The 13,613-nt window shown below is 34.0% G+C and overlaps 1 protein-coding gene across 6 annotated transcripts; it reads right to left on the bottom strand.

Annotated features, from left to right (window-relative positions):
- Positions 1-7,506: 7,506 nt before the first annotated feature.
- LOC110709406 lies at positions 7,507-12,751 on the bottom strand. 6 transcript variants are annotated; one of them, XM_021887644.1, is made up of 11 exons: positions 12,337-12,751; positions 11,405-11,704; positions 11,200-11,307; positions 10,618-11,115; positions 10,098-10,485; positions 9,543-9,787; positions 9,231-9,443; positions 9,019-9,111; positions 8,817-8,921; positions 8,337-8,720; positions 7,507-7,878 (listed from the first exon to the last, which is right to left on the bottom strand). In XM_021887644.1, the coding sequence occupies exons 4-10, from the start codon at positions 10,630-10,632 to the stop codon at positions 8,652-8,654; spliced, it is 1,128 nt and encodes a 375-aa protein (XP_021743336.1). In that variant the 5' UTR covers positions 10,633-11,115; positions 11,200-11,307; positions 11,405-11,704; positions 12,337-12,751; the 3' UTR covers positions 7,507-7,878; positions 8,337-8,651. The 6 variants fall into 6 exon arrangements, with proteins under 6 accessions (XP_021743336.1, XP_021743327.1, XP_021743339.1 ...); XM_021887635.1 differs by having other exon boundaries at positions 11,200-11,295; positions 12,337-12,750; XM_021887647.1 differs by having other exon boundaries at positions 11,200-11,295; positions 11,409-11,704; positions 12,337-12,750.
- Positions 12,752-13,613: the final 862 nt, after the last annotated feature.

Here is a 13,613-nt window from a genome sequence, read left to right as displayed (position 1 = left end):
AATGAGTGGATGAGAATCGAAAAGTTCTAAGTATTTTATGTGCGTAATTTTGATTAACATTATTGTCATATGCATAAAAAAAAGATCTCATTGGAAAGACAATCCGTAATGAGTTAAACATAGGGATTTTACACGAGGAAATTTGAGGAATATCTTTCACAACTAGAACCGAAATAATGCTGCGCGAAACTGGAAAATTTTATCGAGCACAGAAAGCTGTTAAAGCATGTAGGAACTAGCGTCAGGAAACAAATTCTAGCGCCACTCATTTGACTTTAACGCCAGGCAACAGCTTCTTTCGCCAGGCGCTTAAGCCAAATTGTGGCGCCGGCCTCTGTTTGCTGGCGCCAAGTTCTTCCAATACCAAGCCAGAAATATGCGTTCTAATTTTGACCAGTTTTTAGCACTGTTTGCTCGATCCTACTTCCCGATTGAGTTTTTCTCACTTTTCTGAAACCCATATGTGTTCTACATATGGGCATAACCCTCTGGGAATTCGTGCTCCATCTACCTGATTGAACGCTCTGAGAAACAAAGTGTACATCCGAGAATGTTGAATTCACCAAACCATGGAAGCGAGTTTTTCTTAACTCGCGGTGTCCCATCCACTCGCGCCAACCCTTCACGGTTAGGCTTCCGCGCGGTGCATCCGGACAATTAACCATGGACCCTCTTTGACTAAAACATATCCCGAACTTTAGAGAACTAAAGCCATGGTTAGGTTGCAAACTCATTGCATCATATTCTGTCTACTTGACTACTTGTGCATTCTTTGCTTATGCATACTATATGTGTTTTTCCTAACCGTTTGTTTGACTTGTGATTAAGCCTAAATAAACTAATTAATGACTAAAGGAATTTTTATAATTAATTAATTAATTAATTTGAGCTAATAAATATACCTAAAATTGAGTCATAGGTCCTTTAAGTTAATCCGGATTTTTATTCCCGTATACTGCACAAACGTCGACTTGTTTTGGTCATAGCCGGAGTTCTAGGAAGAACTATGAGTCGTACAACCTATGGATCTGTAGCCCCGAGTTTTATCTTTAATTTGGTGTTGGTTTCATCCCAATCAGTCACAGATAAAAAGTTATGACTAAAATACCACAGCCTATCCAGTTTAATGCATATACGTGAGGCCTTAACTTAGTCTTTGTTCGATTCTAGTCACATAGTCTAGCCACATGGTCATGACACGAGTCTTAACTTGTCACTTGCACTCATAATAAAGCACCCGCTAATATATATGTCACCATGACCATGTCTTAAATTCATGTATGAATTGGTTTTTTCCGTCATTTGAGTTGGGGGTACATTCTATTCCTAATTTTTTCATATCTCTCCATATACATCATCTTTCCATTCTCTACATGCTTTCTCCATATCACAACCTTCATTCTTCCTACCTTCTTCCATCCACGCATGTTGAATCGAGTTTAGGTCATGTGATTGACAAACAAAAGAAAAAGAGGGTAATGATGAAACAAATGCACAAGGCAAACTTCTCACCAAGATTTCATGCCTTTCTTCTTCTTTTTTTAAAACCCTTTCCCAAATAAGTCTAGCATAGACACTTTTTTCTCTTAGATTAATTTTGTAGATTCTTTCTTTTTCCCCTTTTAATAAAATGAGCATTTATTTTCTTGCATATGATCATTTCATTACATTGAACAAAAAAAAAATCCATGTCAAACTAAGCACAAGGTATACCAATGATTTGAGGCACCCCTTGTAGCTACATCATATCACCTTTCACCCTTCAAATATGCCATCCTTTGTTGGCAAACCACTTTGAGCCTCGTCTAACGATAGACCTTTCAGTTTTCAACCTACATCTACCTAACCTTGGGATGGGATGGTGTGTGACTTATGTAACTTCAAAAAGCTTGAATGACTTCAAAAGATTAAAATAGCAAAAAATAAAAAATAAAAATAATAATAAAAGTGTACAAAAGGGCAAGTGTTCCAATGTCTTTGACATGAATATGTCTTTGATATGAACACGTCTCAGATTGCATCTCTTATCGAGTGCTCGGTACCGTGCCTGAGAAAAATGAATGCCAAGTGAGTGATAGACCGTACCGCATGATCGGGATTGCCCACACTTATAAAAATAAAATAAATTAAGCAAAAAAAAAAAAGAGATAAACCTCAAGCATAAAAATAAAAATATTCCAAAAGCAAAGTTACACACCTTGGGGGCTTATCTAGGGTCTTGAGCCTTTTATCCCCTTCTTCTTCAACCTTTATCCTAACCATGTTACAACCCTTAAAAAGACCTTTTTGAGATACATACACTTGTGCGAGGTTCGGCTAGAGCTACGTTCGGCCTGATTCCTAACGGATACGTAGGCAACCTCACATCGAGGTGTGGCCGTAATAAAAATGCATTCACATTCACACATCATGATCATATCAAGGGATCTCCTATTCTCATCCCTATCTACTTAGAGCTAGACTTGGGGGCTTGATCCTTTCATCATTAGCCTACCTAGCCTAAAGAGTCACCATTATTTGACTCTTTTCAATATATTTTCCACACACTTAGCCCTTGCGGCCTAACCTTAGTATCACTATCACACACATCACAGATACATGACCAAATATACTTCCCTTAGGAACCCTTTGTCATGAGATCTTAACACGACGTTGAAACATGCCTTGTCATGTCAAAATCACTCATCAATCATCATTGCATCACGAAGTATGAAGTGCTTAGCCTCCATGCCTAAAGTACCTAGATACTTTCATTATTGAGTCAACTAGGATAGTCTAAGATGTTACAATCCTTGTACTGTGAGAGACGACGTTAACGAATTAAGCTCATTTAACATGACCCTTCAAAAACTTAGCTTCTTTCTTTTTTCGCGTCTTTCTTTTTCGGGAGAAAGTCGGTACCCTCTACAAAAATGACGGAAAATTTTTGCTTTTCTGCATTTCGAGTCATGTACATATCGAGTGTCATGAGTCAACACTACGCACACACGAGTCACATCGACTCGAGTTAACCTCGAGTCAGTCAATCATAGTGAGTCAAGTTTATACCTTAAGTCATGTCAATTCAATGAGTCAAGCAACACTAAGTCATTAGGTCAACCCTAAAGAAAGATAAGCAAAGTCCTATAGTAAAAGATGTAAATGCAGGTGCATCCAAGCAAGCGAGGACATTCCCGGATTTTTTTCGAAAAAAAGCCGCGAATATGACACGGGACAAGGTAAGAGGAGTTACATAGATCAGTAAATTAGAGATGAAGAGCTTTAATTTACAAAAGATTTGAGCGGATTTGGTTGAAAGGAAACGATCAGGCTCAAATTTCGGAGCAAAACCAAGCAACAACGGCAGCAAGAAAAGAATAGGGAAGACTCGACGCAGCGCCAGACGACAAGGCTATTGCCTAGCTACAACATCTGTCGTCTGGCCACAAAGTTCAGCGCCTGGCGCTAGATCCTAGCTTTTGGCGACAGAGCCAATTCTTGGTGCCAGCGATATTTCAGCAGCGACATAGCTCGAAGCCTCTCATAATGGTTATTTCGACCTCATATAGCAATTTCGGGTTCCTTGATATGCCAGTTAGCCCCTATAAGCAAATTGACATGATTAGTAGTCGGCTCGGTTACAATCGTAGTAAGTGATTGACCTGACAAAAAATCGTCTCACTTAGCCTAAGCGCCTAAAACACTGGCTCATTACAAGCACCAATGTATCAGTTTAAAAACAAGCACTTAAAAGACAATATTTCCAAATATGGGTTGTCGCGCATTCTTCTTGAACGACAATTTTTCCAAAATTGGATCGTCATCTCCAACTGACAATATTTCCAAAATATGGATTGTCGCGCATCTTCTTCAAACGACAATTTTTCCAAAAATTGGATTGTCATCCTCAACGACAATTTTTCCAAGATTGGATTGTCATCTCTGGATAAGTTTCCAAGCGTGGATTGTCGTGCTCCTTCTCTGTTTGACAATTTATTCTAAAGTTCAGATTTTCATCGCTGGCAAGTTTTCCGAGATAGGATTGTCATACACCCAGTTCCCTATGGAAAAATTTCCCAAATGATTGTTGTAGGACTCTATTCATCATAGATTTCGGCAAAGGTTCCTCAACGTGGATTGTCATTCATTTCAGCAAGTGGCAAATTTTCCCGAAGTGGATTGTCGATCGACTCTTTTTTTGGCAAATGTTCCAAGACGCGGATTGTCAATTGTGGCAATATTTTCAAAAAAAGGATTATCGCATAGCGTTGGAAAATTTCCAAGGTGGAATGTTTCGAGAGTTATATTCAAAGATGTGGATTGTCGATCGTACCAAAGTTCTTATGACAGATTGTTACGACGCATTGGCAACTTTTCCCAAAAAATTGGATTTTGGGAAATTTTCCAAGATACGAATTGTCGCTTGATCGTAGCAACATTTCCAAGGATGGATTGTTACAAAGCATTGACAACTTTCCCTAAATCGGATTGTCATGCATCATACAAGAGTTGTGTTGGCAACTATTCCCAAAGAAAAGAGGATTGTCATCACAGCAAAAGCACCTACGGTTCACAAGCAGCAAAGCGCCGATGTACTGGCATAGCAGCATTAAGGATCAACAAGAAGTGATCTTTTCGAAGACTAGGCAGTTACAGGTGTAGCTGTCTTTCGGCGGTATTCTCTAGCTTGCGGAAGATCGTCACAACCAATCGGTTACCTCCAGAGACGTGTGCTCGACGGTGCAAGATACGTGTTTCTTAACTCTTTTATCTGTTTAACTAACGCTAGTTTGCAGGTATCGGTGTTACCAGAGTGGTTTAGGATCGCAGAACGTTATGAATCATTCTCCGTCCCTATCGATACTTTGACTATCGTTTTTGAAACTTGTGTTTCTCCAAACTTAGTCAAAGTGGGGGCTTCTGTAGACACCCATTTGTATCTCCCCAAAACAAAACCCAGTTATGAATACCTTTCATGTCATTTAATTATCGAACGAAGAAAAAGTGTGAAAAGTCTAATGATGAGGATGTTTTTATTAAAATATATTTTCTTTCTGTTTTTGAAAATATTTCATTTCTTACCCTATTTTTGAAAAACGTGCATTCTGGTTTATTTTGTTCAATGATAAGGGTCCAATAATATTGTATTTTTATAGGGATTGAAAAGACCTTTCCAACGATATATTATAATCCCAATTCCGATGAATAATGAGGAAGTTATGGCTAAAATACTAAACTATACCCAAACCGGATTTTACCTACGACCCAATGATCATGTGGAGGGTCCAAAAGTCTAATCCTATTCCTAAACTAATTAGGATTAATTAGAAGCTTCTATAAGTTTCTAAAAGATCTTAATTATCCTTTTTGAAAAGATAAGATTAAAGAATTTGAGTTAAATAAAAACTTTCCTTTTCTTAAATCCTAATTTAATTCGAATTTAAAGATGTTCAAAGACAGTTAGATATTATTTTCGTTCCTCATAATCTTTATCAAAATCTTATATGGTTGTATAGATCTTGAAATTTTCTTTCCAATGATATATTATAATATTAATTCCGAGCTATAACGAAAAAGATATGAATGAGATACAAAACTCTATCCAAAACTGACACCGTTCTACTATTTCAGCCATATCTTTTTATCTCTGATTCTTATTGGGTTGAAAATTAGACTTCAAGAGCTTTCCAACGACATATTATATGCCTTATTTGGACTTCTAGATCAAAAGATATGATAAAAACAAAATCCGCAAAATCTGCTGTCCATCGAGTTTTATTTCGATTCGAATTCGGATTCTTTTCTTATTCTTCGACCCTCTTTTTTCTCTATAAATAGAGGTCATATCTCCCCTTTTTCAATCACCAACTCTTATCAAGAATTTATTGATTCTCTCTCCCTCTTTCTAGCCTAGCCTTTTACAAACAAAATTCCTCATACATTAGCACTAGACACACCTAGCCAAGTTCGAAGTTTTCTTCGCCCTAGACGTGAAAGATTTTAATTTCTGAGGGTTTGGTCCCAAATCTCTTTTTTAATTACTTAATTTAATTGTTTATTTCATATTTTTCTTGAAGTTACTAACGTGTGTATTTTGTTATTAGAAAGAGATACGAGGCATCCAAGTAAGTGCTTTTAATTGATTTATTGATATTATGATATAGAAATCATGTCTAGGTTGTTATTATGATTCCTAGTGTCATGCTAGGGTGTTTTGATCTTCCTAGTATCATGTGTAGGGTAATAAATATAATTTCTATTATCAAATATGACAATTGTGTTTTCTGCGATGCCTTTTATTTTCTCTTCCTAATCTCATGTTAATATCATGTTAGGGCTATATATTTTATCTTTAATGTTTAGTGACATGCTAGGGTTTGTTATTAATCTTGTAAGTATCATGCCTAGGATCTTGCTATTATTATGCTTTAACATTATTATGATTATTTTTATGATTTATGATTATAATTGTTATAATTATTATTATTATGATTATAATTGTTATGATGATTATTATTATGTTGCTTCATATATATTTATTGTTATTGCTTGATCTCGCCTTTTATGCATGCTTAAAGGAAATTTGTACTTGTAATCACGCTTAATAAGATAATTAATAATCTTGTTTAAGGTTAATTTGATTATATTTCAAGTGATCGCCAATAATAGTTTTTTTTGTGCATTAATATTCAACCAACATAGAGAAACGGGTTTAGGGTTAAACCTAATGATTGCATGTTAGTCAGAAAGCGCACATGAATACGATCAGAATAAAGTAGAGGCTTATTATTAGGGTAGGTTTAATCTCTTTTAGGTTGGATTTGTACCTTCATCCCCGAACTACCAGTCATGGTTCCAGACCTATTGGAGTTGACGATCTCTTGGATCGTTAAGGGGTGTAACCTTCACCTCGTGAACGGTTTACAAGTTCCTAAAACTTGTTGGCGACTCTTTTGCTCTATCTTCTTTCCCTTTGGACGCCACCGTACTTAAGTGTATGATTATAGCTAGTGGGGTTCGAGCTAGGGTAATGCTTGAAATATTCCCTACAATACCCTAGCCTTTTCTACACAATTTCCGTGTTTTCTCAACGCTTCAAAGCGTCGGTAAAGTAACTACCGACACTTTGTAAAGTGTCGAAATTTCGCATGTCGGAAATTCCAAGACACTTCGTTGTGTCAATAATATCAATGTTTTAAAGCATCTATACTTCACATTCTGACACTTTAAAGTGTCATTATTTTTTAGAGGAATAAGTTTATTTTTTTCCCGCCTTACATTTTTGACATTCTAAAGTGTCGGAAATACCTGTTTCTTGAAAAAAGCGGGAAGTATTTAGATACTAAAAAGCGTCGAGATTAATTTTGGTGATTTTTTACAGGAATTAATGGACGCATCAAGGTGTCGAGATTTTCTCTATTTTATCTATTTCAACTCTTTCAAGCGTCACCTTATATTAAATAATTTATAGGACCATATGTATCCTACTAGTTGTCAAAAATAAATTCTATTTGCACTCACATAATATAATAAATAAGTAAAAGTTAAACAATAAGAAAAGTAGTACTACATATCTCATTCTATAAATAACAAAACCACAATCTCCGACAATCCATACATAAACTTAAAATTCGTTCATCATCATAATAACATAATCATAAATTCCGATAATGCTAAAATTCTAAACAAGAAATTAAGTTCAATGTCGATCTCCATTTGTAACAATGGTCAACCAAAAGAAAACAGATTCCTATTCCATAATGTATGTTGTATTGTTTCCCATATTCAATGAGGTAAATATATGTGCTATTTTTCCATGCCCAATCAAGTAGAAAGATCCAAGTCATCTACATCCTCGTCTTCATCTTCATCATCACCTCCATTTGATTCTTCCATATTCTGTGGAAAAAAAGACATCAATTAATATGTTGTGCAATTTATTTGAGCCATATAATACAAAAACTAAAATGAGATTCCTATTCCATAACAAATAAACCTACGGTTTACTATTTTAAAGGTGCACTTTAATCCATGTACACCTTACCAGTTACCACTGTTTTTTTAGATACCAAGGAAATTAATTAATTAATAATAACAGCAGTACAACCAAAAGAGCCAAAATCCCAGATTAGCTCCACTAATCTGCTAGCTCCAACATTAGTCCAAGAAAAAGCAAAATAGAGAACATTAGTTTTTAGGATAGTACTTAGGATACTACTACATAACATAGATAAATAAACTGGACAATCGAGAGAACAGCTTCCCAAAGGCTACTAGAACCAGTCAAAGGTTAAGCAGTATATATATAATTTATAAACAAAAAAATGTTACATATTTTTACAAAAAGGGATGCTGACCTGAGCATGTATGGAGCGTAATGCTGTCGAAGTAGCATCTAACATTTCATTAGAGACATTACCGCTTCGCACTGCATCCAACACGTTAGTCATCTGTGTTGTCAGTCTCATTAAGAGGTATGTGGTATGCCTCTTATACCTTGCAAAATCAGCTTTCATAATTTGGTCATTGCTACTATTATAAGAAGTGCCCCTTTTTTCCGCAATAATGCATGAACTCCAAACCGTCATTATGATTTACCCCAAATCCATAACCGAATGGTCTTTGGTTTTTTTTATCCTTATCATACATCAAATCATTGAAGACTTCGTTCTCTATAACTTCTTGAGGCTTCGGAGTTGATGAATTTGAAGCACTTGAATCAATCCTTTTTTTGCCATGTCCTGCATGGAAGTATATAGTCACACACATGTAAAGTGTATAATTACAAGGTTGGCAAGTAATTAAAATATAATATGAAATAAGTTAGGAAATAATACAATGAATTCTGCAGTATTTGTGTTGTTAGGATAGCATCCATTCTTTGGTTGATGAGTTTTATCAAAAAACTCATAAGCACCGGGCTCTCTTCCATGCTCAATCTCCTTCATAAGCGAATTCATCATTCAATTAATTTATTTTAAAATCACAAAAACAGATTAATATTTATGAATAAAGTGTCGGCAAATGCATCGGTCATACAAATTCGTCTCTTGAATTAGCAAAGCTCGTAGCACCATTAGTATGTAGATATCCCAAAGAAGCACGTGCTTCTCTTCCGATTTCAGAATAATTCTAACATTATCATAACAAAAGTAAGTTCATGTCATTAAATCAACAACCATTCAATTAAATTAACAAAATGAATTTAAATCGGAAAGCAAAAATGTAAAACAGAGATTGTAACAGAGTACCTTGCTCTTATTCGAAAACCAATATTCGACCAACAGAAGCCAATTCTCACGAACAATTCCACCTGGCCTATCTTTTTCAATTTGTGTTCTGGTTCGTATTGTGGGATTGAAATATTTAGCTTTGAGCTCAAACTTCCACTGCCTACGATGCTTACCCACGTGCTTAAGCATTGCATCATCATAGATTTTACCATCTGGAATGATGAATTTTTCCTACAAAAATTCATATATTTTTTGGATATAATAATATTATAAAATATATGTACACGTCAAGGAATAAACTGAATGAAAAATATAATTAAAACCACTTACACAAATCAAATTAACAATATCACCTAGCATTGTTTTATTCACATTTTGCCAATTTACATCTCTTATAGGACAAATATCATCTTTCTTTGCGATACTTGAAATGAATTTTACAAGAATTGATCCGCCCTTTCTAATTGGTTGGCAAAATCCGTTGAATGTAACTTCAAATCTGACTCCTTTTTCAAGAAACCACACATCATGTGGTTGTATAGAACCACTCCATAACTGCACATTTCCTTCAGAATCTACAACTCAAGCATTTAAGAATAATACATATATAAATAAGTTGTTTGAATAAAGTACTTATAAAATACTATAATAAAGTTGGTCTTAATGCCATTGTTGTTAGCTTAACTCATATTTCAGCCAAATATACAACACAAACACCACCGCAGTTCAGAATAAAGAACTACATGCTACACATACAGAGCAAAGATATCACATACGGTCATTTCCAGAACTAAATTGAATAAGAAAAGGGGAGAAGTACATGTATTATTTTAAAAAAAAAATCATGATATGTCTGAAAACAAAGACTCGTGTAAGGTATCTTACCAATAGCACAAACATCCTCTCTTTCATCAAAGTTAACACCATCACTCCAATCTTGGGCTTCGTCAATAGAAGAGTTCCCATTTACAGGAATGGAGCGCTTCTTTCTCTTGGCATTCCTTCTTGAACCTCCACCATTTCTACACGCTTCATTCCCATTGTCATTGTAAGAGTTTTCACCAAAATTCATTTGAGATGCATTGGAATTATTAAGCTCATCAGAAGTGACTGTATAAGCAACACTTGTTCCCTGACCTGTTCCTTGACTTGTTCCCTGACCTGCTCCTTGACTTGTTCCCTGGTCTGCTCCTTGACCTGTACTCTGACCTGCTCTCTGACCTTGATCATTACCATAATTGCTCATGATTCTTTTGCTACGAAACATATTCAGCTGCTACACATAAACTTGTTAATTTTCATGAAAAAATAAAAGTTTCAAGCTACACATAGCAAATAAACTTGTCTAATAATAAACAAAACTCAAAATAAAATGGTAAATTAAATCTGAGATTTTAGTTCATACATGTAATACCAACATTCAAAATGGAAACAGTAATTACACATCAATTATTCATCTCCCATTTCAAAAAAAAATCCCTAGGCTTAGATTCTCATCTTCAACATAAAAAACCTGTTTCGCTTGAGATGAAAAAATAAAAGGATCATCTTTCATTAATCGTCCACTATGCATCAACTTTGAAAAGTTGATAGAAATACCCCCATTCTTATATTTCTTCAATCCCTTACTAATGTCTGCCCAATCACACCGAAACACCACAACCTTATAAGTCCCATAATAACTTAATTCATATATTTTCCTGACTTTTCCATAGTAAAACTGGCCATCTGCCTCAACCATAACTCCTGAATTTTGTGTCCTGCGGTAGCGTTCATGGTCTACAGTCGGAAACTTGTAGCCATTGATTACAAAGCCTTTATACTCTGTAGTACGATCATATAAACCACTTGCTAAAGCTTTCCTTAGCTTCCCTTGCTCACTACCGCTATCTATGTTATGTACCTGAAATGACAAGATAACTAATAAAGTAAGCAAAAAAAATTAATGAATAATGTCTCATTTTAACAGAAGTCTATATATAACAACCTGGGTTCTAAGCCAATCAGAGAAATCTTTTATAATCCAATCATACTCTATTATTGTGTCACTTCATACTCCTCTAAATCGATTCTCACAACGCTTCTGGCGTAAGAACTCAATGTAAAATATCAAAACACTTGAATTAATAGAAACAACAACCATACAAATAAAAGACAGAAAAATATATTAAGGAACTTAACTTAATACTTACTCACAAAATTCAGCCATCTCATCAGAATGAAGTAAAACGTAGCGATGTGCTTGCTCTAGACTTTTAGTATCTAAACGAGCAATTTTCTTCACCCCAATGAATCGACCACCAGAATTAAATAAATAAGCACTTGTATCCAGAATATGATTGTCATTTCTCTTCAGCCTATAAAATAATGTCTCAATTTCTTCTAAGTATCTTGAACAAAAGTTAATCGTCTCTTCTAAATGGTATCCTTCTGCAATTGACCCTTCTGGTTACGCTTTGTTACTCACAAATGATTTCAAATGGGCCAAGTACCTACCAAATACAGTTTAAAGCAAAGAAATATAAATAATACCTAAAAACTCATAACAGCACTAATAACATAGAAGCAATAATTAATACCTAATATTGACTGTTATACTTCACACAGTACAACACTAATAACATAGAAGCAATAATTAATACCTAAAAACTCATATTTGAAGTTGCATGTGTAAATATTAAAACTATATTACAGCACTAGTGGGTCACAATCTCAATTCACTATTATAATAAACCTAGTACCAAAGTTTCAAATTTTAATCAAAGGAAATTCTGATCTTAGACAGAAAATTTATATCAATAGATTATTTTTACTTTTATTTAAGTAAAATGAAGAAGATATAAGAAAGTTCCTAACAAAAACCCAGAAAATCTTGAAATTCCTAACAAAAACCCGAACAGAAGGAAAGCCCCAATTACATTAGAGAAAATCCCACGAAAATAATAAGAATAGAAAGTTATTGTAGCAATTGTAGTCAAGAAAAACACATGAATTGCAGGTAGAAAATACAAAGAAAAATCAAAGTCACATCAAACAACGAACGATTTCAAAAGGATTATAACAAATTGGAGCCCAGAAAATTATCATTTATTAAGACGAAAACGAGAAAAATTAGAGTTCTTACCTCTTAATCTACAATTGATTCTTGAGTTTCCGCCAAAGAAATCACCCATTAACCATGAATCAATCTTCAATAGCTAGGTATTTGAAAATTTTGAGTGTGCAAGAATTTTGAGAATTTTTGTTTCAATGGCTTACTGTTTCCACTTTAGAATAGAACCCTATAACTTCCTCGTTGTAGCTTAGGTTGATTTGCTTTTTTTATTTTTTTTTTTAATTTCTTTTTCACTTTTTTAATAGACAGATATGTATGCTGCCCTATATTTTGGTAAAATTGGAGAGGCGCCAAACAAAAATTTAGAGCCCGCTTTTTATGTTTGGCATGATTTAGTGGGATAATTTAGCGATGCTATAAAGTGTAGAATAATGTTCGAAATTATAAGGGAAAAAAATAACAACAGCGACAGTTTATTAAGTGTAGGAATAGTAAGGAATTTGTAATAGTGTTATATTTCCTCATCCTCACTTCCAATTGTCATACTAAGATATTTTTTTTTTTTGAACATATTTTCTCTCTCCTCCTTTGATTTATATTCTTTGTCTACCTCATTTCTTTATGCTAGGAATCAAAGAACATCCATGTCCATGCCCAATCTTTATTTGTTTTAACATATTTTTTGTTTTAACCATTGAATTTTGATATTATCGTTTTTCAACCTCTATATTCTTTGAAAACCTAAATTAAAATTTTCAACAATCATTTTACAATTTTTTCTCTCTCCTCTTTTTTTTTTAAAGATTATTTTTTGTTTCCCTCATTGAAAATTTTTTATCTTTCCGTTTTCTACCTCTATATTACTAAAAGCTCTAAAATTTTCAAAAATGGGGGAAAAGTCTACCTTCTCTCTCCACTTTAATATACTTTCTTGTATTTTGTTAGAAAAAATGGAGATTTGCTAATTTTATTTTATTTTTTAACCAATTTTGGTGATTCTGCAGTAAAATTAGCAAATGTGATGTTAATTGTTCCATAATCATTATCTTCATATTGTAACAAAAAATGTTCATAAGAAAAAGCAAGTATGTTCGTATTTAAAAAAAGCTACATGTTCAATTTCAAATAGTTTTATGTTCATTTTCATATAATTTGATTTCACATAGCTCAATATTTAATTTATGAAAGTAACAACATTATTTTGTTTATTTAATTAATTGGACTCTTTTAATGCTCGACAGTTTGTATTCTGTAATAGTGTTATATGAAGTATTTATTTAAACTGTTGTCAAAAAAAAAATATATATATATACTTCATATATTCAAATTACTAAAAAAAACCTATG

Source organism: Chenopodium quinoa, unplaced genomic scaffold (assembly GCF_001683475.1).
Source record: "Chenopodium quinoa cultivar QQ74 unplaced genomic scaffold, ASM168347v1, whole genome shotgun sequence".
NCBI classification, from domain to species: domain Eukaryota; kingdom Viridiplantae; phylum Streptophyta; class Magnoliopsida; order Caryophyllales; family Amaranthaceae; genus Chenopodium; species Chenopodium quinoa.
The sequence above is the reverse complement of the archived record's forward strand: the minus strand, read 5'-3'. Positions and strand labels throughout refer to the sequence as shown.

Bases quoted from the DNA above. Each gene is read 5' to 3' on its own strand.
- LOC110709406 (XM_021887644.1), bottom strand. The intron at 9,112-9,230 runs GTACTCTGTTAC...TGATAATGTTAG, and splicing joins GGTTTTCGAATAAGAGCAAG to AATTATTCTGAAATCGGAAG. The intron at 8,721-8,816 runs GTATTATTTCCT...ACTTCCATGCAG, and splicing joins CAAATACTGCAGAATTCATT to GACATGGCAAAAAAAGGATT.